The 26,786-nt window shown below is 41.9% G+C and overlaps 1 protein-coding gene across 3 annotated transcripts in view; it reads right to left on the bottom strand.

Moving 5' to 3' along the window:
• LOC138796690 (kyphoscoliosis peptidase-like) overlaps positions 1-26,786 on the bottom strand; it is a 117,555-nt gene that overhangs the window by 1,866 nt on the left and 88,903 nt on the right. For 2 of the 3 annotated variants that reach the window (XM_069976324.1, XM_069976323.1), the window contains exons 3-8: positions 22,708-23,008; positions 15,356-15,997; positions 13,308-13,419; positions 11,391-11,508; positions 10,122-10,313; positions 2,187-2,377 (exon numbers count right to left, since the gene is read on the bottom strand). In XM_069976324.1, the coding sequence (XP_069832425.1) occupies positions 2,187-2,377; positions 10,122-10,313; positions 11,391-11,508; positions 13,308-13,419; positions 15,356-15,973 (1,231 nt within the window). In that variant the 5' untranslated portion in view covers positions 15,974-15,997; positions 22,708-23,008. Of the gene's footprint in view, positions 1-2,186; positions 2,378-10,121; positions 10,314-11,390; positions 11,509-13,307; positions 13,420-15,355; positions 15,998-22,707; positions 23,009-23,619; positions 23,729-26,786 lie in introns of those variants that run through there. The other variant, XM_069976325.1, reaches the window with a different exon arrangement.

Raw genomic sequence — 26,786 nt, 5'->3', positions numbered from 1 at the left:
ATATTAATGGTCAGGGCTGACCTGGCATATCAGAGAGTCCCGCGGCAGCTGGGCCCTCCTTGGCATTGACCAGCTTTGGGTTCAGGTGTAGAGCGTCGATAAGAGCTAAGAGGCCGGACTTGGTGCCACCTGCTGCCTACGATATCCTATAAATCCAGTAGAACAAACAAACGGGATAATAAATTGTGGGCGACATTTGGATTTTATTTTCCACCGCTCTTTCAAGTTGACGGGAATAAATCCTCATTGTAAGATTTTTACATTTTCGATTAATGCGTCTTTTTTTGTAGACTCACATAGATGTTCGGAAGCCTTTGTCTGAAAGTCAACAATGTATAAGATATATTGATGACAGAAAATGGTGGGGATGCATTAGGCTATAAAGGAAATGTATAGAAAGGTGACTGGTGTCCATTTTAGATGGAAAAACATCATTTACGTGGCATGAAGTAGGACATAGGTAGATGTCCAGTGTGGAGGCGGTTAGGGGAGTACCCAACCCTTTTCTCCCACTTTTCCATCATTGTGTTATTCCTATGCTTGGGATAGTAGGCCGATACTGAGTTTGGAATCCTTGTATGTCAGCCCTCATACACGTTAGAGGTCTCCGCACCACTAACAGCAATAATAATACAATAAACCATTTTTTGTTTCGTATAATTAGAGCCTTCTCATCTTGCGGCGTTGCTACAATACACTGGGTGCTGAGATCCCGGCAAGCTTCCCACATAATCCTAAAATGCCCATGCACAGAATACTGAAGAAATAATTGGAGCGGCTGATTTGCCAGCATCCGCCTTCACCAGCCGCCCCTCTACTTTACCCTGTAATGTGGATGTCCTCGCCTTACCCGGTATCACACATAAGGCTTAGGGTAAAGCAGTCTGCTCAGAGATGTCGTGGGGGGTGTGGGGGGGGGGTTATACAAGAGACTTTTATCCTGAGCAACAATAAAAAATCACAAAACAATGCAAATTTTCCATCTTACAGAAAACACATGGAGGGGGCACAAGCCAGGGGAATATAAAGTTTATCTGGTATGTTAACCCTTTAGGACATTGTCTAGTAACTGATCCATATGGAGTCACTATACTGGCTACAAAGAGGCTCTGTCGCTCTGGAGGACCCAGTATGCCCATTAATTATAGACTCCACAATGTTTTCAATAGGCACCATGCAATACTTCATTTCTCCTGTGGTGGCACTGTGGAGAACTGGAGCACTTGATGCCAAACCGTTGTACCAGTGCTCGCTTGATCAAATTTTTTTAGGACTGTCCAACTAGGACAAACTTTTTAACATTATGGACGATGCAGGAGAAACTAGATACAAAAATAAAATGATGTGGCAAATATAGAACAGATCATTACGGTTTATGGATAGTATGATGGCAATATGGGGAAAACTTTTCTAACAGTTTCTGTAATGCTGGTGGTTCTCTTCCTTCATTGTACTACTCTTCCCAAAAGACACAGTGAGGGGTTACCTTCTGCCCATGTGGCCTGGTCTATGCCCCCTCACGCTGTCATGCTGCCATTCCCAGACCTGTTGCCTAGGTAATAACCCTGTTGCCTAGGTAATGACCCTGTGGCCTAGGTAATGACCATGTGGCCTAGGTAATGACTTTGTGGCCTAGATAATGACCCTGTGGCCTAGATAATGACCGTGCTGCTTAGGTAATGACCCTGTTGCCTAGGTAATGACCCTGTGGCCAAGGTAATGACTTTGTGGCCTAGATAATGACCCTGTGGCCTAGATAATGACCGTGCTGCTTAGGTAATGACCCTGTTGCCTAGGTAATAACCCTGTTGCCTAGGTAATGACCCTGTGGCCTAGGTAATGACCATGTGGCCTAGGTAATGACTTTGTGGCCTAGATAATGACCCTGTGGCCTAGATAATGACCCTGTGGCCTAGATAATGACCGTGCTGCTTAGGTAATGACCCTGTTGCCTAGGTAATGACCCTGTTGCCTAGGTAATGACCCTGTTGCCTAGGAAATTACCCTGTTGCCTAGATAATGACCCTGTTGCCTAGGTAATGACCCTCTGGCCTAGGTATTGACCCTGTGGCTTGGTATTATTGCATTTCTCTAATATATTATTGAGGTCTTGATAATGTGCTGTCAGATCCCTGTGATCTTCCCCTCACTTGACCTTACATGAATCAGTACAAATTTGTTCTCACCTGTTGTGAGGTAGAAAACTTTCGGAGCGATGATGAAAAGCTGGAGCCTGAAAAACTCTGAAGTCTTGAAGATTTTTTGCTCAAAATCTTCAAAAGAAACTCTAGACTCGAGCAGCTGCCAAGTCGGGTCATCGGGCCAATGAGTTTCTATGAAATCCTCAGGGTCGGTGAGGAAGAAAAAATCTTCATATCTACAAGAAATAGAAGAAGAAATGTGTGTTAAATCTGAGGAGACTACAGTTAACCCTTTAACCCTTCAATGGACACTCATCACAGGGCCATAAATGGCTGACATTATTAGAGGATCCTTAAAGGGGTTATCCAACGCTACAAAAACATGGCCACTTTTCCCCCTACTGTTGTCTCCAGTTCAGGTGCAGTTTGCAATTAAGCTCCATTCACTTCAATGGAACTGAGTTTCAAAACCCCACCCAAACTGGAGACAACAGTAGGGGGAAAGTGGCCATGTTTTTGTAGCGCTGGATAACCCCTTTAAGGGGGTTATCCTGGATTAGGAAAACAAAGCTGCCTTTTATAAAAATTGCGCCATCACCTGGTTGTGTGTGGTATTATAATTCAGCCCCATTCACTTCAATAGAACATCAGTATATCATAGTAGCATTATACAATATATAAAAAATAATAATGCCATACAGTGCTATCACCATCCATACTACCATTATAGTGTCTAAATAATAATGCCATACAGTGCTATCACCATCCATACTACCATTATAGTGTCTAAATAATAATGCCATACAGTGCTATCACCATCCATACTACCATTATAGTGTCTAAATAATAATGCCATACAGTGCTATCACCATCCATACTACCATTATAGTGTCTAAATAATAATGCCATACAGTGCTATCACCATTCATACTACCATCATACAGTGCCTAAACAACAATAATATACAGTGCTATCACCATTCCATACTACTGTTATACGATGCCTAAATAATAATGCCATACAGTGCTATCACCATCCATACTACCATTATACTGTGTTTAAATAATAATGCCATACAGTGCTATCACCATCCATACTACCATTATACAGTGTTTAAATAATAATGCCATACAGTGCTATCACCATCCATACTACTATTATACAGTGTCTAAACAATAATGTCTTACAGTGTCAAAATATTCTGTCACTCTATAGTACCACCACACAGTGCATAGTAATACCAGCATAAAGTGCTACACACCAAACCATACAGCCATCAAACTGAATAAAACTGTATAGTACTATTAACCCCTTATGGACCAGGCCTGAAATGGCCTTAAGGACTGGGCCAATTGTCACTTTTGCGTTTTCGTTTTTTCCTCCTCGCCTTCTAAGACCCTTTAACTCTTAAATTTTTCCACCTACAGGGCCATGTGAGGGCTTGTTTTTTTAGGAGCAGGTGTACTTTGTAATGGCATCTTTCAGTGTGCCATAAAATGAATGACGGAACCCCCAAAATATCATTTATGTGGTGAATTTGGGTCAAAGAATGCGATTTTTTTTCTTTGGGGGGGGGGTCCATGTTTACGTAATGCACTTTATGGTAAAACTGGCATTTTTCCTTCATTCTATCGGTCAGTCTGAACACAGCGATATGCATGGTTACTAGGTTTTTTATCATTTTACCATTTTTATTAGCAGTAAAACATTTTTTTTTTGCAAATAGGCATATTTAAAATGGCCCTATTGTAACTCCTATAGCGCTTTTATTTTTTCACCTACGGGGTCATATTGGGGGACATTTTTTGCGTCTGATCTCTAGTTTTTTTTTGCAGAGATCTCTAGTTTTTATTAATAAAATTTTTTTCTAGATCAAACGTATTGATCCCTTTTTACAAATTTTTTTATACATAAAGGGGGAGATTTATCAAAGGGTGTAAAATTTAGACTAGTGCAAACTGCCCACAGCAACCAATCACAGCTCCTTCTTCCTTTCACCAGAGCTGGAAGCTGAGCTGTGATTGGTTACTGTGGGCAGTTTGCACCAGTCTAAATTTTACACTCTTTGATAAATCTCCCACAAAATGTCATTAAAAAAGCAATCTCTGCGTTTTTTTTTACCACTTTTTGTTCACGCCATTCACCGTCCGGGAATAGTATTGTTTTATTTTAATAGATCGGACGATTACGCACGCTATGGTATATAGCTACGGTATCTAATATGTTAATTAACGTTATTACTTTTTATGTGTTTAATGTATGATATGGGAAGGGGGGGGGGCTTTGGAGCATTTTGTAAAACATTTATTTATTTATTTTTTACACTTTTAGGCTATGTTCACACTACGTAAGTCTCCGGACGTAGCGCGTTCCGTGAATAAGCGGCCGGAGATTTACGTAGTTTGCGTACAATGGAAAGTATACGATCTATGGGCGCACAGTTCACACTACGTAAGAACTTACGCGAGGATCGTACGCGGCGCCGTAAACAAATGAACCAGACCATTGTTTGAGGACGAAATGCCGTAACTTACGCCCGTAGCGTTACATGCGGTCCCGTACGGAGTGGTGATTTCTTCATTTTTGAAGCTTTTTGTTCCGATCCAAAAGGTTCTGTAGGGTGTCCGGGGCTAGCCGAAGATTTCCAAGTAAAAGACCGCTGTCAGATCGCTACGTAGGGCACTCGGGAAGCGTAAGTAGACTTCGGGCGTAAGTTTGCGCTCCGTACGTAGCCGGCCGCAAGTAGCGTAAATCCTCGGCCGGAGTTTACCGCGTATATGTCCGGCCGCGAAAATATGCGAACATATACGCAGTGTGAACATAGCCTTATAGTTCCCTTAGGGAACTATTACTTACATATATTGGATCAGTAACACTGATCCCTGCTATGCCATAGCATAGCAGGGATCAGTGATATCTGTGATCATCTGATTCAGCCTGCCTGTGGCAGGCTGAATCAGATGACCAATCCGAGGACTGCACAGAAGAAGGTAAGAGACCTCAGGCAGTCAGGAAATGCGATCGGGACCCCCGCAAAAACTGGAAATGCTCCGGTCACTTACACTTTGCGGTCGCGGGTGAGGGCCTGGCTGCAGATAGCAGCCGGTCCTCACCCGCTATGGGGCGGACTCAGCTTGTGAGCCCGCTCCATAGCCCGGGACCGCGGCAGGGTGTACATTTACGTCCTCCTGCCTTAAGGCCCAGGCAGCGGGGATGTAAATGTACACCCGCGGTCCTTAAGGGATTAATATACCATAAATAATAACACCACATGCTGCTATATCATCATACTATAGTAGTGCTATATAGTACATTAACAATACAGTGGTACCTTGTTCTAAGAGTAACTTGGATTAAGAGCGTTTTGCAAGAAGAGCTCACAGTTTTTCAAAATTGTAACTTGGTTTAAGAGCATTGCTTTGGTTTAAGAGCTCCCTGTACTGGGTGGGAGGGGGAATTGGGGAGGGGCATGGTCTGCATAGGTGGTCTACAGCCTCTGTACCCTGACCCAGGAAGTCTCCCTCAACTTCCAAATCATAGCAGATCCACTTCAGGCTGGGGCATACATCAGGGGACAGGACTGTGGAGGTAATCTCTTCATAGCTGTAACCCCTCTCTTCCAGGACATAGAGTGCTGCACTTATGTGCCGACATCTGCCCTGCTAATTCCTTCATGCTCCCTGCAGCCTCTGTCATCCCTTGTGTTTTCCTTCCTCTCCATTCCTGCTATAATGTGCCTGCACTCACACTCAGCTATACACATTACTGCTATAATGTGCCTGCACTTACACTCAGCTATCCACACTGCTGCTATAATGTGCCTGCACTTACACTCAGCTATACACACTGCTCTATAGAAAAGTTTCTGTCACTGTCCTCCTGCACAGCTCTGTGATTCTCACTTCCTGATTGGTCCATGCTGAACACACCCCTCTTCCCCATTGCTGTCATGTGACCACACAGACCTCTGACAGCAGCCCTGCTTCTCTATTTTAGCCTGTTGTGCTACGCTACTGCATTATGGGGATCTACAGCTCCATTCTGTATCTACAAACTGCTGCTGTGTTCTCAGGTTTATACCCTTACTATACATTATACACCACATGCTGACTGCTATACTGTACAGTAACTTATAATATCACATATTCAGCTGTTTCTCATTGTTTAATTCATTTGTTTTACATGTTATTCACAATAAAAATCATTATTTTTGGGGGTGTGGAACCAATTGTCTGCATATCAGTGATTTCTTATGGGAAAATTTGCTTTGGTTTAAGAGTGTGGATTACAAGCACGGCCCCGGAACGAATTATGCTCGTAATCCAAGGCACCACTGTAATGTATTACAGTGTCTATATAACAGCGCTATACATCACACTATACTTCCAACACTATAATACCAACATGTAGTGCTGTAGTATCACTGCCACACAGTGACTAAAAATCAATATTGGCCAGTCCTATCATCATTTCATACAACCATGAGACCTATAAGTTCTGTATACTGCTGTCATACCCTACCTTCATACACCGCCATACAGAGCATTACCTTATACTGTAATACTATCCTACACCGCCATACAGAACATTACATTATACTGTAATACCCTCATACACCGACATACGGAACATTACATTATACTATAATACCATCCTACACCGCCATACAGAACATTACATTATACTATAATACCATCATACACCGCCATACAGAAGATTACATTATACTATAATACCATCATACACCGCCATACAGAATATTACATTATACTATAAACCATCATACACCGCCATACAGAATATTACATTATACTATAATACTCTCATACACCGCCATACAGAACATTACATTATACTGTAATACCATCCTACACCGCCATACAGAACATTACATTATACTATAATACCATCATACACCGCCATACAGAACATTACATTATACTATAATACCATCATACACCGCCATACAGAACATTACATTATACTATAATACCATCATACACCGCCATACAGAACATTACATTATAATATAATACCCTCATACACCGACATACGGAACATTACATTATACTATAATACCATCCTACACCGCCATACAGAACATTACATTATACTATAATACCATCATACACCGCCATACAGAAGATTACATTATACTATAATACCATCATACACCGCCATACAGAATATTACATTATACTATAAACCATCATACACCGCCATACAGAATATTACATTATACTATAATACTCTCATACACCGCCATACAGAACATTACATTATACTGTAATACCATCCTACACCGCCATACAGAACATTACATTATACTATAATACCATCATACACCGCCATACAGAACATTACATTATAATATAATACCATCATACACCGACATACGGAACATTACATTATACTGTAATACCATCCTACACCGCCATACAGAACATTACATTATACTATAATACCATCATACACTGCCATACAGAAGATTACATTATACTATAATACCATCATACACCGCCATACAGAATATTACATTATACTATAAACCATCATACACCGCCATACAGAATATTACATTATACTATAATACTCTCATACACCGCCATACAGAACATTACATTATACTGTAATACCATCCTACACCGCCATACAGAACATTACATTATACTATAATACCATCATACACCGCCATACAGAACATTACATTATACTATAATACCATCATACACCGCCATACAGAATATTACATTATACTATAAACCATCATACACCGCCATACAGAACATTACATTATACTATAATACCATCATACACCGCCATACAGAACATTACATTATACTGTAATACCATCATACACCGCCATACAGAATATTACATTTTACAATAATACTCTCATAAACCACTATATAGAACATTACATTATACTGTAATACCTTTATACATTGTGCCATACGGAACATTACATGGTACTAAAATACCATCATACACCGCCATACAGAACATTACATTACACTATAATACCCTCATACACCGCCATACAGAACATTACATTATAATATAATACCATCATACACCGCCATACAGAACATTACATTATACTATAATACCATCATACACCGCCATACAGAACATTACATTATACTATAATACCATCATACACCGCCATACAGAACATTACATTATACTATAATACCATCATACACCGCCATACAGAACATTACATTATACTATAATACCATCATACACCGCCATACAGAATATTACATTATACTATAAACCATCATACACCGCCATACAGAACATTACATTACACTATAATACCCTCATACACCGCCATACAGAACATTACATTATAATATAATACCATCATATACCGCCATACAGAACATTACATTACACTATAATACCCTCATACACCGCCATACAGAACATTACATTATAATATAATACCATCATACACCGCCATACAGAACATTACATTATACTATAATACCATCATACACCGCCATACAGAACATTACATTATACTATAATACCATCATACACCGCCATACAGAACATTACATTATACTATAATACCATCATACACCGCCATACAGAATATTACATTATACTATAATACTCTCATACACCGCCATACAGAACATTACATTATACTGTAATACCATCCTACACCGCCATACAGAACATTACATTATACTATAATACCATCATACACTGCCATACAGAACATTACATTATACTATAATACCATCATACACCGCCATACAGAATATTACATTATACTATAAACCATCATACACCGCCATACAGAATATTACATTATACTATAATACTCTCATACACCGCCATACAGAACATTACATTACACTGTAATACCATCCTACACCGCCATACAGAACATTACATTATACTATAATACCATCATACACCGCCATACAGAACATTACATTATACTATAATACCATCATACACCGCCATACAGAATATTACATTATACTATAAACCATCATACACCGCCATACAGAACATTACATTATACTATAATACCATCATACACCGCCATACAGAATATTACATTTTACAATAATACTCTCATAAACCACTATACAGAACATTACATTATACTGTAATACCTTCATACATTGTGCCATACGGAACATTACATGGTACTAAAATACCATCATACACCGCCATACAGAACATTACATTACACTATAATACCCTCATACACCGCCATACAGAACATTACATTATAATATAATACCATCATACACCGCCATACAGAACATTACATTATACTATAATACCATCATACACCGCCATACAAAACATTACACTATAATACCCTCATACACCGCCATACAGAACATTACATTATACTGTAATACCTTCATACACTGTGCCATACAGAATATTACATTATACTATAAACCATCATACACCGCCATACAGAACATTACATTACACTATAATACCCTCATACCCCGCCATACAGAACATTACATTATACTATAATACCATCATACACCGCCATACAGAACATTACATTATACTATAATACCATCATACACCGCCATACAGAACATTACATTATACTATAATACCATCATACACCGCCATACAGAACATTACATTATACTATAATACCATCATACACCGCCATACAGAACATTACATTATACAATAATACCATCATTTACTGGCACATAATACCGGTATACAGTGGTCAAAAATAGTGCTTCACAGAGCTATGCACCTTACTTTACTGCCATAGTACAGTCACTAATAGTACCGGTGTATAGCGCTAATACACTGCAAAGGAGGCAGCACTAGAAATAACAGTGGAGATTATTCTCGCAGGTGCCCTATGGTCATGGACGCCCCTGTATGTATGATGCTTTATAATTTGCTGTATAGTATTATAATATCCACTATTGTGTTACTATCAGGCATGGAGCATATTATATATCTGACCTGGGTATGAATATCCTCTTGTGAAGGTCCACAGTGCCGGCCCCCCAGCAGGCATCCAGGAGGTGCCACCGTCCATCCAGCTCCACCACGTTCCACATATGGTTGGACTTTGTCCTGTGGAAGCTGACGCTGTCACAGGAGTCGGCCCCCCGGCTGAACCCCGAGATCTCCCTGCAGGATATTCCTGCCTCCCTGTGGAGAAGAAATGTGTCATGTGTATATACAGTATGTCTGTATATGCAAGGAGCTGTATTCATGGCTGGAGGCCCTGGATCCCTTGGGACTTCCACTGTCAACTACTGAATGGGGGCATGAATTATAAGTGGGGGCATAAATACTAAGTGGGGGTCTTGGTACTTAGTGGGGGGGGGGCACCATTATTGAGTGGGGGAATAATTGTTGAATAGGGGCACCAGTACTTAGTGAGGGGCATTAATACTGAATGTGGGCATCAGTTATAAGTGGGGGGGGGCACTATTACTAAGTTGGAGTCTTGGTACTTAGTGGGGGGGCACCATTACTCAATGGGGACATTTTTTTTTAGTGCCGGGCACCATTATTCACTGGGGGTCTTGGTACTTAGTGGGGAGGAAGCATTACTGAGTGGGGGCATCATTCTTAAGTGGGGGCCTTGACACTTAGTGGGGGCACTATTACTGAGTGGGGGCATCAGTACTTAGTGGGGGGCACCATTACTGTGTGGGGGCATCAGTGCTTAGTGGTGGGCACCATTACTGAGTGGGGACATCAGTACTGAGTGGGGGCATCAATACGTAGTGGGGGACACCATTACTGAGTGGGGGCATCAGTACTTAGTTTTGGGGGCACCATTACTGAGTGGGAACATCAGTACTTAGTGGGGGAGGGGCATCATTACTGAATAGGGGCACCAGTACTTGGGGGGGGGGGCACCATTAATGAATGGGGGTATCAGTTATAAGTGGGGGCATTGGTTTTTAGTGGGGGGGGGCACCAGTACTTAATGGGAGCAGTGGTACTTAGTAGGGGAGCACCATTAGTGAGTGGGGACATTGTTACATAATGGGGGGCATCATTACTTGGGGGGGGGTACTATGCCCTATGTGCAAAGAGAAAACCAGGTACCATTATATGAACAAGAAGGTGCTCACAAACAGTTAAATGACCATGGCAGCTCTGCTACACCTGTACAATACAACTTTATATATGTAACAGTCGGATAATCTAGGTCTTGCTGGCCCGTTGTTCATTGATGTAGGTCCCAGCCATCTTGTTCTATTTCCATCGTACCTGCACATTTCCTTGCACAGCCCGGCATACCCCGCACACACTCCTCTCTTCATCTTCAGAACCTCTTCTGTTCTGTACAGTTTCTCAGAGCTTCCAAGAAACCCTTCTACGTCATAACCTTGAGAAGAAAACATAAAGACACAATGCAGTTTATTACATGGCTACCGGGCTATATTTTACCATTGTGCTCATCCATTGAAAGAAACCAAACCGTGGGCACGGGAGGACTGACAGGGCTGGTGACTAAAAGCAATAAAATGTACACACCAGATCTACTAGAATGAGGAGTATATTTATCCTGACAATTCTGCTGATCACCACCATGACCTGGCGCCACCTGGAAATGCTGCCAGCCACCGGTGTGGCTCCCAGGAACATAACCTGAGCCTCCTGGACACCAGTGCAAAATCCTTGACCATGGACCATGTTCCACTTATAATTCTCATGACTTTTGATGTGGCAGAGAGGCCTGGGGACTCCTATAGGTACAACAGTTATTTATGCACTTCCTGTAGCTACACCCTCGATGGTTCCACCTGTACAGACCATTGGGTGAGAGGTCCTGGATACTCCATCCAAGTTAGGAACCAAAACCATGAACATTCCAATCCTTATGTATGGAAGAATGGCTTCTATAGTGACAGTAGAGCGAAACCATCAGAATAAAGTTGATTGATGTGATCCGCAGAGACAATGCATTGTTGCTGGGTAAAGCTATTGGAACCCACTAGGTGTATATATTATGGGAAAAGTCTAGGACTCCCGAGGAGTGGACAGGATTCGAGATGTGTACAAGTGCAGCCATAGAAAGTTGACCAGACTGTCTAGTCTATAGGTGCTACAAACCATGGTGTGGCCTATCTTATGTAAGTGTCCGTATACACAGTATACCTTCTTCAGGAGATGAAGCCAGATTACAAACCGAAACGCTGTGACTTATAGGGCCTATTGGAAGAGGACGAATTTCCAGCAGGCTGGTGTTCATCGATGAAGCTACCTCTTACCACGTAAAAGGTTAATGGCCACAGTTTTAGTATTTAGGGAACGGGAAAATAAATGTGCCTTTATTGGGCACCTGAGGGACTCATCCAAAGTAAACGCGATCAGGCGTAATATCTGCAGTCCAAGAATACTGACACCGGCCGCTACTTCCTGGTCATAATAAAGGAATGGCTGATGCTAAAGATAGACGGAGATCTGCCAGGGGGATCTTTTCACCTCTACATTTCCAATTGGATGAACACCTGAAGAAACTACCAGAAACTCGCAGAAAACAACAATCCACCAACATTGCGCTGGCTTCCATGGTCAACCACATCTAACACCCTGTGACTTTTTGTGGGGCTAGATCTAGGACTTGTGTCTGCCCCCCCTCCCGATAACCTGAGATAGTGGACCCCATATCTGAAGATAAGCTGGCAAGTGGGTAGACAGAACTGGACTATATAGACAGCTATATAGACGTCAGTGGAAATCACTTTGATAGTATACAGATAGTACTTGGATACACAGTACCTCTTTGTGTGTTAATAAAGGTGCGTTATGTTTTCTTAGTTGTGAATACTAAGGCTGTAATTTTGCACCTTTTTGAATCGTTGTGTATGAGCGACAAGCAATAACTCCGGGTGGTTCAGTCATTGATTGGCGGGGCGGGCAAACAGTTAGCCAGGGACTTGACATTTGAGCTTGAGAAGTTGGGTACATGGTGTAGCCGGTTTCCAGCTGAAGACGACAGCTGGCTGATGTGAATGGAACCTGGGAGCAACACATCGGAGGCGCCAGGACGGGTGAGTTCAGTTGTTCATTATTTTCCTGCCCCACCGACTTGCCTGCAGTTTTTTTTACTTCCGTGGGACTACTCCTTTAATAAGGCTGGACAAAATACCTATGATATTATATTATATTATGGACACTTACTGATATTATGGCAAAGCCAAATCCATATCGCCCGTAATTTGTCTATGTCGTTGTTGGATCTCGCTGTGATTATTTGTACGATTTCTTCTACAGACTGAATTCCAGGGTTCATCTATGGAAAAAATATAAGCAGATTACATTTGATAAAGTGCATTGTGTTCTCTAATGCAGCTTATTTACAGATTGATGATGTCACTGAAAATGTAGCCTATATTATATACCAGCTATATTACTGAGCATGCAGCCTATATTATATACCAGCTATATCACTGATAATGCAACCTATATTATATACCAGCTATATCACTGATAATGCAGCCTATATTATATACCAGCTATATCACTGAGCATGCAGCCTATATTATATACCAGCTATATCACTGAGCATACAGCCTATATTATATACCAGCTATATCACTGATAATGCAGCCTATATTATATACCAGCTATATCACTGAGCATGCAGCCTATATTATATACCAGCTATATCACTGAGCATGCAGCCTATATTATATACCAGTTATATCACTGAGCATGCAGCCTATATTATATACCAGTTATATCACTGAGCATGCAGCCTATATTATATACCAGCTATATCACTGAACATGCAGCCTATATTATATACCAGCTGTATCACTGATAATGCAGCCTATATTATATACCAGCTATATCACTGAGCATGCAGCCTATATTATATACCAGTTATATCACTGAGCATGCAGCCTATATTATATACCAGCTATATCACTGAGCATGTAGCCTATATTATATACCAGCTATATCACAGAGCATGCAGCCTATATTATATACCAGCTATATGACTGAGCATGCAGCCTATATTATATACCAGCTATATCACTGAGCATGCAGCCTATATTATATACCAGTTATATCACTGAGCATGCAGCCTATATTATATACCAGCTATATCACTGAGCATGCAGCCTATATTATATACCAGCTATATCACTGATAATGCAGCCTATATTATATACCAGCTATATGACTGAACATGCAGCCTATATTATATACCAGCTATATCACTGATAATGCAGCCTATATTATATACCAGCTATATCATTGAACATGCAGCCTATATTATATACCAGCTGTATCACTGATAATGCAGCCTATATTATATACCAGCTATATCACTGAGCATGCAGCCTATATTATATACCAGCTATATCACTGAGCATACAGCCTATATTATATACCAGCTATATCACTGATAATGCAGCCTATATTATATACCAGCTATATCACTGAGCATGCAGCCTATATTATATACCAGCTATATCACTGAGCATGCAGCCTATATTATATACCAGTTATATCACTGAGCATGCAGCCTATATTATATACCAGTTATATCACTGAGCATGCAGCCTATATTATATACCAGCTATATCACTGAACATGCAGCCTATATTATATACCAGCTGTATCACTGATAATGCAGCCTATATTATATACCAGCTATATCACTGAGCATGCAGCCTATATTATATACCAGTTATATCACTGAGCATGCAGCCTTTATTATATACCAGCTATATCACTGAGCATGTAGCCTATATTATATACCAGCTATATCACAGAGCATGCAGCCTATATTATATACCAGCTATATGACTGAGCATGCAGCCTATATTATATACCAGTTATATCACTGAGCATGCAGCCTATATTATATACCAGCTATATCACTGAGCATGCAGCCTATATTATATACCAGCTATATGACTGAGCATGCAGCCTATATTATATACCAGTTATATCACTGAGCATGCAGCCTATATTATATACCAGCTATATCACTGAGCATGCAGCCTATATTATATACCAGCTATATCACTGAGCATGCAGCCTATATTATATACCAGCTATATCACTGAGCATGCAGCCTATATTATATACCAGCTATATGACTGAGCATGCAGCCTATATTATATACCAGCTATATGACTGAGCATGCAGCCTATATTATGTACCAGCTATATCACTGATAATGCAGCCTATAGATTAGAGAGCAGTGCTAATACCTGACTGCTCACAGACAGAACATGATCATCAATGTGGGTAAAATCCATCTCCGATAACATTTCTTGTCTTTTCTTCCTCTTTGTGGGGTTTGCATCTGAAGACTTCTTACAGAGATCACATGACCTGGCCTTGTCTGCAGGAGTAGTGGAGGCAGGCTCCTTAGGTGTGACCTTCCTGTAATAATCTCCACTTGTCTTGGCAGAAGTCTGGACCATTGGGCGTTCTTGAATCTCGACCTTTGTTGACCAGAATGTGAAGATTTCCCTCTGGCTCCCCACATTTGTCTTTATTTTGTTTTGTTGGCCTGTGACCTGGAAGCTTCCAGATCTGTGGTCGGTGATCAGCTGGTTAGATGATCTGCTGGAGAGCTGTATGCCGCCATCATTATGTACCCTGTATACATTTCCATTCTGGATGTCCAGAGTCTTGGTCTTGGTGGACAGGTTGACCTTCCTCGTGCCTTGGATGACATCTTCAGGGTTACATTGAGGTGATCCTTTTATACATCTCTTATAATTGTTGTTGCTTTTATTAACATTTTTTAGCAAAGGGATTTTTATGGGGAGAATTTTATCACACTGGACGTTTTCTGTCCCAATGCTGTTACCGCGACCCATTTCCAAGATGAGACCAACGGGAACCTGGGGGCAAAGAGCAAACAGTCACCACTAGGTCCATAAGCCTGGTCTATGCTCAGCAACTAAGAGATGACATTGGTGGTGCAACTAGCTGCAGATAACTGGGGGTAAGAACAGATCTGCTGAAAACTCATGTGTTTGCTAAATTCTAAAGAGGGCTGCTGGGACTACTAGGGGGAAATTGCTGGGACTCCCGCAGAGGTATATGCTGCAACTTTCTGTGGTTACTTAAGATGTTGGTAAAGACTCTAGTGGGAAGTTTACTGAGACTTCTGCAGAGGTATATGGTTGGGCTTTCTGCGGCTACTTAGGAAGTTGGCAGAGACTGCTGTGACTACTAGGGGGAAGTCATGGTGACTACTGCCGAACTATGTGGTAGGGCTTTATCTTGTTACTTAGGCTGTCAGTGGTTACTTAGGAGGTTGGCGGGGACTGCTGTGACTACTAGGAGTGTGTGAAGGGTCTGCCATCACTACCTTAGGGTGGGTTCATACTGAGGAATTCTCGCGGATAATATCCGCGGAATTCCACTGTCTGTCCGCGTGCACGGCCGCGCGCCTTTCCGCCACCATTCTATGGGCCAGCGTATTCCGCTATCCGCCGAAAGAAGTGACATATAACCAAATAACGGTAAATAACGGCCATTATTTCAATATAACAGCAAATATTTGCCATTATATGGCGGCCATCCACTCAATTTCAACATTGTGTGAACAGAGCCTTTCTGTGTTTTCAATCCACTCCTGGTTGAGGTTGCAATATGAGAACCACAATACTGACTGAAATATACGTAGTGTGAACCCAGCCTTAAGAAGTCTAATGGTCGCAGATTATAGTACAGACCTGATCCTACAGGACTTCATTGCTGGCTCCTAAGTGTTGGCCCCTAGACCGCACTGTGCATCACCATACGGCATTATAACCTGCCACATGTTAGCTCTCCATGGATACATTGTGAGGAGCTGTGGACGTCCCATGTTACTGTCGACAAGTTTTCTGCCATTTGGCTCTCACTAAATAGCCATGTGGAATGCAGCTAATGGTGCGGGTGCATTGTTACCTCTGCCATGTGCAGGTCAGCCCTCAACAAAGAGCGAGGCTATTACTATTATTAGTACCCCCTCCTCGAGGGCTGAGGGTACATGGAGGCTACGCGTGTATTATTAGCAGGGGAGAGATCCTGAACCTTGTATTTTCCAGAGAAACATAAAACAACCTGTCATCGAGCGCTGCCATAGTCCGACAATGTAACAACTGCTCTACAGTAAGAGACGGACACAATAACACTAATGGTTACATGTTAATTTATAGATATTATTACAAACGTTCTTCCAAAGAAAAAACTATAGCAGAATCCACATGTCTGATGATACGCCGCACATTTGCACCACATGGATTAGCCCCATTTATGTCTCTTCTCTTTATAAGTACTAAGACTAAGACTAAGACCAATACCATGGCTTTTAATGGTCCCAGAAACTCTGCTGAATATTGGCAGCAATGAAACTCACATACATTTGTTGTGGATATTCCTTTATGGCAGGTGAATTCTCCCACAGTTTGCAAAAGTTATAAAGTTATGTTTTTCATCTAAGCTTAAAGTGTCACTGTCGTGAAATTTTTTTTTGCAGAAATCAATAGTCCAGGTGATTTTAAGAAACTTTGTAATTGGGTTTATTATCCGAAAAATGCATTTTTATCATGAAAAAGCAGTTTGAAGCTCTCCCCCCTGTCTTCATTGTTCTCCTATGGAGAGAGCCAAAGAAAAGACCAAAACAGGACAACAAAGAGTTAATCTACAAATCCCTCACCCGTTATCTGTTCTGACCATCACCAGTGACCTGTCTGAGCTCAGATTACAACTGTCACCCAGCTCCGTGCCTGTAATCCTCTGTTATCTGCTTTCTGCTGCCGGCTAACTCCCTCCTTCCTCCTCCCCCCTCCCCTCTCCCTAGAACAGACAGGGTACGTCTCCTGCAACAAGTCACAATTTTCAGATTTTTTGGAGTGGATGAAAAAGAGGAAGGAGGGGGGGACCTGGGAAAAGGCTTTTTACATGCAGATAATGGCAGATTTGGCTAATAAACCCAATTACAAAGTTCTTAAAATCGCCTGGACTATTGATTTCTGCAAAAAAAAAAAAATACGACAGTGACTCTTTAAGTGTCATAGAGGCCGGGCTGAGCTGCAGCATGCATGCCTCCTCCCTCCCCCACTCCTTCCTACTCTGCATAATTAATGTACAGTGTTTGGCTTCCAGCACTGTGCTCTGTAAGTCAATCATGAAGAGCTGCAAAGGGTGGGGGAGGGAGGAAGTATGCATGCTGCAGTTCAGCCAAGCTTAGGCTTAGAAAAAAAACATGATTTCATAACTTTGCAGCCTTTAGCTAAGAATCGGCTTTTCGGCTGACCCATATCTTTAGCTCTGAGCATGATATAGAGCAGATAGATTCCCTTTAAATGTTCATCCTTTTCACTGCCCCTGTATATATTGTGTATTTTATACATAGGAACTCTGTCGCAAAAAGTCCGCTATGTGTGCCCCTACCCTGAGGGCCTTCGCCCATACACCATAGAGCTGAACTCTAGGTTCCTATGGGCACTGATGCCACCTTCTTATACCAGTCTTAATACGAGCCATTGTGTGCAGCTGATATCTCAGAGGCCTACGCTCTCGGTTTGCACCTACTTGTAGCTCAGTGATGAGATACAGGGGTCAGGATCTGTCTCTTCCTCCATCTAATTAATCCACCCGCTGTCTCGCTATGAGAGCCGCCGCTCCTACATTACATTACCCAGTAACACGAAGGCTATTGGGTTCAGAGCAGATAGAAATAATGACCTGGCCCTTGGTCGATAGCAACAAATCTATATTCTTACACTGCCTGCCCTATCTTATTAAGAGCTGCAAACAGGAATACACAAGCTGTCTGCACAGAGACAGGCTGCAGGGTGCTGGCAGGCCGCTCCTGGTTGCCGCACGGCCACAGATGTTTATCTAGTTAGGAACCTAATTGCCAAATTGGTGCCAGAAAATCTTCAGCAAATGCAATCACCACCTGAGTCCTCCAACCGGCAAATATGACTTGATAAAGTGCTGTATATCTCAATAAAAAGGCTCTGGGGCGGCCGTTAACCGCTTCACGGCTAACAATGGACGTGTGATCCGCTTCTTTTATATAGCCGTTTCTTTGGTCTCTCTTCTAGAGATGAGCGAAGCGAATCAATATTTGCTCTGAATTGCGCTGTCAATTTGCTTCATTCTGTGAAGTGAATTCCCACCAATTCGTCAAGGAAATTTGCAAAAAACAAAAAGAAAATGGCGGCCGCACATGCTGTCTGGAGCGTCACTGGGCAGGAGAAAGGGATTAACCATAATCCCTAGCGCTGTCCAATCAGCTGCAGGCCCCTCTGTGATGTCAGCACCTCCCCCTCCATATAAGGCGGTTTGGTAATGGAGGCGGACGGTCGGCTATGTGTGGAGGAGAGAGCAGGATGGCAGCAGGCAGTTACAGCAGAGCAGGGAGAGACTAACAGAGCGATATAGGGACAGAGAGGAGAGGAATGGTGGAAATTGGACGAGGGACTGCTTACCAAGCTTGTTGCCCCATTGGATAGATATCAATTAAAAATTCAGGACTTACCTTCGTTGCCTGTGTTTTTAATTTCACAAAAAACACTTTTTTTGGGCTCAAAATGGTGTCAAAGAGGTGGAGCCTATTGTTTCTGGCACTAGCACCACTACTCCTTACTGTGCTGTATGCAGAGTGTACGTGGCTGATTATGCAGAGGACAGACATACAGCACAGTGAGGTGTAGGGCCCCAGGAAATAATAAGCTCCGCCTCTTTGACACCATTCACAGCCCAAATTAAAGGAGTCCTGCCAAGTAAGGGCAGAGCAGGGGGAACATAATACCAGTCCTTACTTACCTCTCCCTGTGCCTGCCATCCACCGCGTGACCATCCCCGGGACACCTGCCAGAAGGGGCATTTTCCCCTGAGTTGTGATGATGTCATGACAAATGCCCAAATGCCCATCCCGGCTGATGGACTGGCTGCTCAACCAATCAGTGACTGCAGTGGTGTCCTGACCCAGTCACTGACTGGCTAAGCGGCCTGTTAATCAACTAAGTCGTGATGTCGGCTCTGGTTGAAGAGGCATGGGGAGAGGTGAGTTGAGATACGTTTAAATGTTCCCTCCCTGCCCTGGCCTTTAAAAAAAGAAAAAAAGTACTTGGCCGGACTTCTCCTTTAATTAAATTTTTTTTTTTCATGAAAATAAAAACAGAGACCCAGGCAACAAAGGTATCTTCTGAACCTTTTCAGTGATATCTATCTAGCGGTTCTGTCAACTTAGTAGGTGCTCAGGGGGTCACTGATTTACTTTAACCCTTTCCCGACATTGGACGTAAGTGTATGCCATGGAAGTCTGTGCCTTAACCAAACATGGCGTACATTTACGTCCTAAACTCCGCGGAACTGAAAGCGCTTCATAGAGGCATAGCATTTCAATGACTGCATGTAATAGTCCCCTGGGGAACTTAAAACTTTTTTTTTTTCAATACAAAAAAAAAAATTAAAAAAATGACATTGCCCCTCCCCCAATGAGAGCCCGTTCACCCTGAGTAAAACAGGTGGAATTTCCGCGGCAGAGCCCCTGCTGCGGAATCCCGCCTGCCTCAGTGTGTCAATGGGAGCTCTCCTGGGGCAGGAGGGATTCCACAGTAGCGGCTCCGCCACAGAATTCTGTCTGTTTTACTCAATGTGAACATACCTTTGAAGTTTAAATCACCTGCTTTTCCCAATATATATATATATATATATATATATATATATATATATATATATATTAATAAAGCTAGAGTTTGTGGCACAAAAAAGGCGGAGAAGAAAAAGAGAAAACATAAAAATTTAAATTGGCTCGGTTCTTAAGGCTAAAATCCATTGTGTCCTTAAAGAGTTAAAGGGGTTAACAGGCCATCAATAGTTAATTGGTGGGGTGCTGACACCCAGGAATCGGCTGATTGAACACCATGGCGGTGGCTCCATGGAGAAGACAAGAGTGCTTGGTAAAGCCAAACCCACTTTACCCTAAAGACCCTATTACACTTAACAATTATTGCCCGTACTTGGCCGATATTGGCCGTTACGGCCGATAATCGTCTGGTGTATTAGAAGACAATGATCAGCCGACATGAACGATGTCGGCTGATCGTTGCTGTCATTTGTCTTTCAACATGTTGAAAGACAAGCGACCAGGATAGCAGCAATTAACTTTGTGGAATAGGAGAGGCGGCAGCAGACCGCTGCTATCTGCTATGGGCTGCCCCCACGCCCAGCCCGGATCTCACTCCAGCAAAAATATTTTCCTTTGAAATGATCTTGTTTCAAAACGTTATATAGATTTGTAATTTACTTCTATTTAAAATCTCAAGTCTTCCAATACTTCTCAGCTGCTGTATGTCCTGCAGTAAGTGGTGTATTCTTTCCAGTCTGGAGAGCAGGAGAGGTTTTCTATGGGGATTTGCTTCAGCTCTGGACAGTTCCTGACATCCACAAAAGTGGGGGTCATAGCTCCAAACCCTCCTATGCTATTATTAGACATCACAGTATGAAGGATACTTTAAAAGGTATGTCCTGCAGGAAATGGTGTATTCTCTCCAGTCTGACACAGTGCTCTCTGCTGCCACCTCTGTCCATGTCAGGAACTGTCCAGAGCAGGAGAGGTTTTCTATGGGGATTTGCTACCGCTCTGGACAGTTCCTGACATGGACAGAGGTGGCAGCAGAGAGCACTGTGTCAGACTGCAGAGAATACACCCCTTCCTGCAAGACATACAGCAGCTAATAAGTACTGGAAGACTGGAGATTTTTTAAATAGAAGTAAATTACATATCTATATAACTTTCTAAAACCAGTTGATTTGAAAGAATAAAATTTTCGCTGGCTTAAACAAAATGTACTTTGTAGCAAACGGCTTCTATTTATTAAGAACTGTCAACATTCTCCGAATTGCAAGGAAAAAAAAAAAAAAATGGGGAATTTCGGAAATGCTTTCAAGTTGCAAATTTTTATACAACACATATTTTTTGGCGCAATTTTTGTTTTTCAACAAAACTTACACAAAGATAAATGCAAAAATAAGTTGATCATTTCCCCCCAATATCTACAAAAAGATCCGAGTATTTTCTGTTGGGAGTATTGGTGTACTGTTTCTATGGTGCTTTATGTGTTAGCATTTATATATGTCATAAATATAACAATATAAGTATAACAAATAAAACCCACATAAACCTTTGTCTGTACCTGTTACACTCACATTGTACCTGTTATACTCGCTCATATGTCACATTTTCCTGTAAGAAATGTTGTTACATACAGTATATTTGATATATATGACCTCTCATTTTCATTTTCTGTTAAAGTGTGATTAGAATTGCTTTTTTATCATTGGCATAGTTATATTTTATTCTTTTTATTTATCTGTTCTCTCGTTCTAGTTTTTATTATATTCATTTGATCATTTATTACATCAACCTGTTTGCAATTTTTCTTTTCACTTTAATATAATGGAAATATTTTGCATTCTGATCGATAGTTTATTATATTTTTATGTGTTAGTTATGTTACTAGTTTTATATAATATTTTATACTTATTTCCTAACATTATAATATATCTGGTTGAATAGAAGAGGACACATTGCTGTACTTACCACCCAGTGTATAAGGAGAGTCGGGATCAGTCAGTGCCAGCACCTCTGGGGGCTCAGTACTGTGCGGGTGAGGAGTCCTTATATACCCTGCTAGCTGGGCCTGTTCTTTCCTCTCACACACTTCACATGTTCAGAAAGATCTATAAATACTTCAAAGGCTCGCTATACACTTTCCATGCCGTGCCAGGGACAGCTCGCAGCTAGTTGTATTGATAAAGGATTTTGAACGTAAATACTTGCTGATCCTCCGCCTTGTGTCGCAGGTTACTGGTATAACAGTAGATAATTCCAATGAACTTTTCTGTAAACAAAAAAAATTAAATAAAATAAAATAATTACAATCAACGGGCAATAACTTGTTGGTACTCCTAACGCTCAGCCAATGAGAGAGTCCCTAGTCCAATTCCCTTTCTCAGAATAATAGGGGACTTGCACAGGCCAGCAAAGTGTGCTCATCTCCAGCTACTTCTCCTGGTGGTGAGAAGTTCCCAGTCAGAACAGTTAAAGGGAACCCATCACCATGAAAATGCTACCTAAGCTATCAGCATCATGTTATTGAGGAGAAGGAGCTAAACAGATTGATATATAACTTTATGGGAAAAAAATCTGTATAATTTGTAATTTAGTGATTGAAATCTCTGATGTTTTCATGCTAAAGAGTCCAGTCCTTTGTGTGACACCGCCCACTGGACTCCTTACCACAGAATGATCAAGGATTTCAATCTACATGTAAGAAGTTAAAGACCATAATACACGGCACAATATAAGGGGGAAGCAAGCACCGAGTTGTCAGGTCAGTGTTTGCTTGCCCCTTGTTACCTGCTTGCAGATTGTAAAAGTCAGATGTGTAGTACATACATAATGTATATGTAAAGGAGCATAAATGTGCGGTTAGTAAAGAAACGTACATACCTGTACTGTTTTTCTCCCCCATGAATTTAATCACTTCCTGGTTTTCTGTCTGAACTGTCACCCTGCTGTTGCCATGCAACAGTGCACACACTTTCCCACAATCCTCCTTGCTTGCAGGCTCAGTGGAAACCGACTACCAGTACTTTGTGGAGATTGTATTTGAACTGATCCACCTTAGTGGGTCATTAAAGGCTACAGGTTATTACAACAATGCAGGCACAAGGGGAAATAGTAAGTACATAGCTTTCAAACAGGAGATTATCAGAAATGCTGGTACATTACAAATCGATAATTTCACATAATGCACCAGTTTACACCTCTGGCAATGTCTTCCTGTATAACATGGCGAAGTCCCTTCCTGGATAACATGGTGATGTCACTTCCTGAATAACATGGCGATGTCACTTCCTGCATAACATGGCGATGTCACTTCCTGCATAACATGGTGATGTCACTTCCTGGATAACATGCTGATGTCACGACCCGACTCCCAGAGCTGTGCAGGCTGTGGCTGCTGGAGAGGATGATGGCAGAGGGACAGTGAGGGACACAGGACACTGGAGGGACACTGAGCATCCCCCTGCCATCATCCTCTCCAGCAGCCACAGACCACAAAGTTTGACCCAATATATATGAAAGACGTACAGTAATTGTCCATACTCCCACCAGGGTAGGTTGTTTTGGTTATGGTTCCATTGGATCGTCTTCACATTCTCTCACACTTGCGGAACGCTTACAATTTGATTTTTAAATAAGTTTGGGGTCTCATTGCCGTTTTTTCTGTCACCAATTTATTTTTGTTGATTTGCTTCTACCTTTCTTCTCTTTCTCTGATCCTATTCCCTATTTTTATTTAACGACCCCCCCCCCCTCTTTCCTTTCCTCTTTCCTCTAGTATTTATTCTTTATATTCTACTTCTGTCTCTGTATGATGGTGCATTTCCCTCTGGAATGAGATGTGCGTTACTAATAAGTTCTTGGCTGTGGCTATAATAACACACTATGGGGGAGATTTATCAATCACGGTGTAAAGTGAAACTGGCTCAGTTGCCCATAGCAACCAATCAGATTCCACCTTTCATTTTCCAAAGAGTCTGTGAGGAATGAAAGGTGGAATCTGATTGGTTGCTAGGGGCAACTGAGCCAGTTTCACTTTACACCATGTTTGATAAAACTCCCCCTATAAGCTTGGAAGTCATCCTTGTCTCATTGGGCTTGTGTGGCAGTCATATGATCATATGCGGCGTAGCAGAGTGGGGCCTGTTGGCCAGGCTAGCTTTGGCGGTGTTGTGGCTGCTAGGTGGGTGTGGGTAACTTGGGCACTTGTCACCGTAGCCTGGAGTGGCGTTGGTACCCACCCCAGGTCAGGCAGGCGCTGTTTCCGCAGGTTTTGATAACCCAAGTGTATCCTGGTGTGTAGGTGCAAAATGATTAACAGAATCCAGTAGCTGAACCAGAATGATGTCCGTTTACTGAGATACTTTTCCTGTGCAAATACAAAATAATGCTTTTCGTAATTGCAGGTGTAGGTGAGAAGTAGCTGAAGCAACATAAGTGAGAGTAGAGGAGCGTCTTCAGGGCCTTGTCCAATTTAGCTTTGTACTCTGCCGGAATAGTGCAGTTGAGAGAAGAAGAAGAAACTCATACTCACGTATCTGACCGCCTAATACTCTACAGTGTCGGGATACCCGTCCTATAAGGGTCGTACGAGGCTCGAGGTCCCCGCGCTGGGTGAAGCATAGTTCCTGAAACCTTTCAGAAGAGCCATGCGTTACAGCAGGATACGTAGGCATGTGGCAGCTTTGTCCTGCTGGGGTCCGTACCATACTCAGGTATACTGCCCTGTGTTGTGTTGAGTGCATGCCTGGCATGGACAAGGTGATCCTCAGAGGACATCCTTTCCTCCTGATGGGTCTAGCACTGCATGCTAGCTGTCATTACTTGCTCAGAACACTCTCTCACACACTGTCTATCTCTCTCCAATTCTGACTAGAAGACCGAAGACCCTCCCACCAGGAACTAACCTCCTTTTAAAGGGGCAAACTAAGTCTCCCAGTGATTGGTGGGGCTGTGTAGTGCAATGAGTGGAGAAAGAAAGGAGGAAAAATATCTGCACCTGTGATTGGACATAAGAATAGCATGTGACATACAACAGTTAACCCAGTGCATTCCTTCAGCCGTGCATTAGAGAATACAGAAAAATGTAGTAGTGACACCTAGTGGGGGAAACTCAGAATACACTTAGACCGTAACCCACTGTGAGAACCTGGAACGAGTTACTTTTCCCAGGTACAAACAAAGCTTAGTGGCACTACACATATGTGCTTTACAAGGGGGTAGGGTTTATCTAGTAAGGGCTGTGGATTGCTTAAAAGGGATTGTGGATTGTATTTCAAGACTGTCAAGACAGTTTACACATTTCCAAACTATTGCTATCACTTTAGAAAACTTTTGAGATTTCATACTCTCTCATTTTGGGGTTCCATAGACTTACTATAGAACCTGAGTATAAAACTAGATGGAGAAAGCAGAAAGCTAAGGAGTGAAGCCCTCAGCCAAACGCTTCTTCTGGCTGTATCTAGGATTTAGAAGAACGAGGAGTCTGCTGATGATGAGTCTTACTGGAGGACAGGTAAAACCATGCATTACCACTGAAATAAAGTCCATTTTACAGACATACAATGCAAATAGTATTTGGATGCCACAATATTGAGCTTGATAAGAAAAGCAGATGGAAAGAAGCAATATCCCGCTAGAAATGAGATTTCTATAGAACACTCCGCGCACTTCACATCAGGGTATTTACTGTCGGCTTTTAACCACAAACAAAGGATTGCTGCAAACCTTCTGTCACTGAACCGATCCTGTATTCATATACTGGAGGGACTGAAACATTCTCCGAACCAGCAATTACATGTTATGTCACGCAGAATAATCCCGATAAAATAGCCATAAACACAGAATTCCTCTTCATGGATGACATTGGAGCTCGGCATTGACTAGAACACTCCACGGAATGTACATACTCTGTGTGGTGCCTTGTGCACAGCGTCAGGAGGGACATGCACGACTCATGGATTCAAAGAGCACAAAAAAAGGTTATGCTACACAACTTCAGGACGTATATTAAGCATAACACAACATCAGTTTTTTTTTTGTTTCGTTTT

The sequence above is a fragment of the Dendropsophus ebraccatus genome, chromosome 7 (assembly GCF_027789765.1).
Source record: "Dendropsophus ebraccatus isolate aDenEbr1 chromosome 7, aDenEbr1.pat, whole genome shotgun sequence".
Lineage (NCBI taxonomy): Eukaryota > Metazoa > Chordata > Amphibia > Anura > Hylidae > Dendropsophus > Dendropsophus ebraccatus.
Note: the sequence above shows the minus strand (reverse complement) of the source record. Positions and strands in the feature narration are given on the sequence as shown.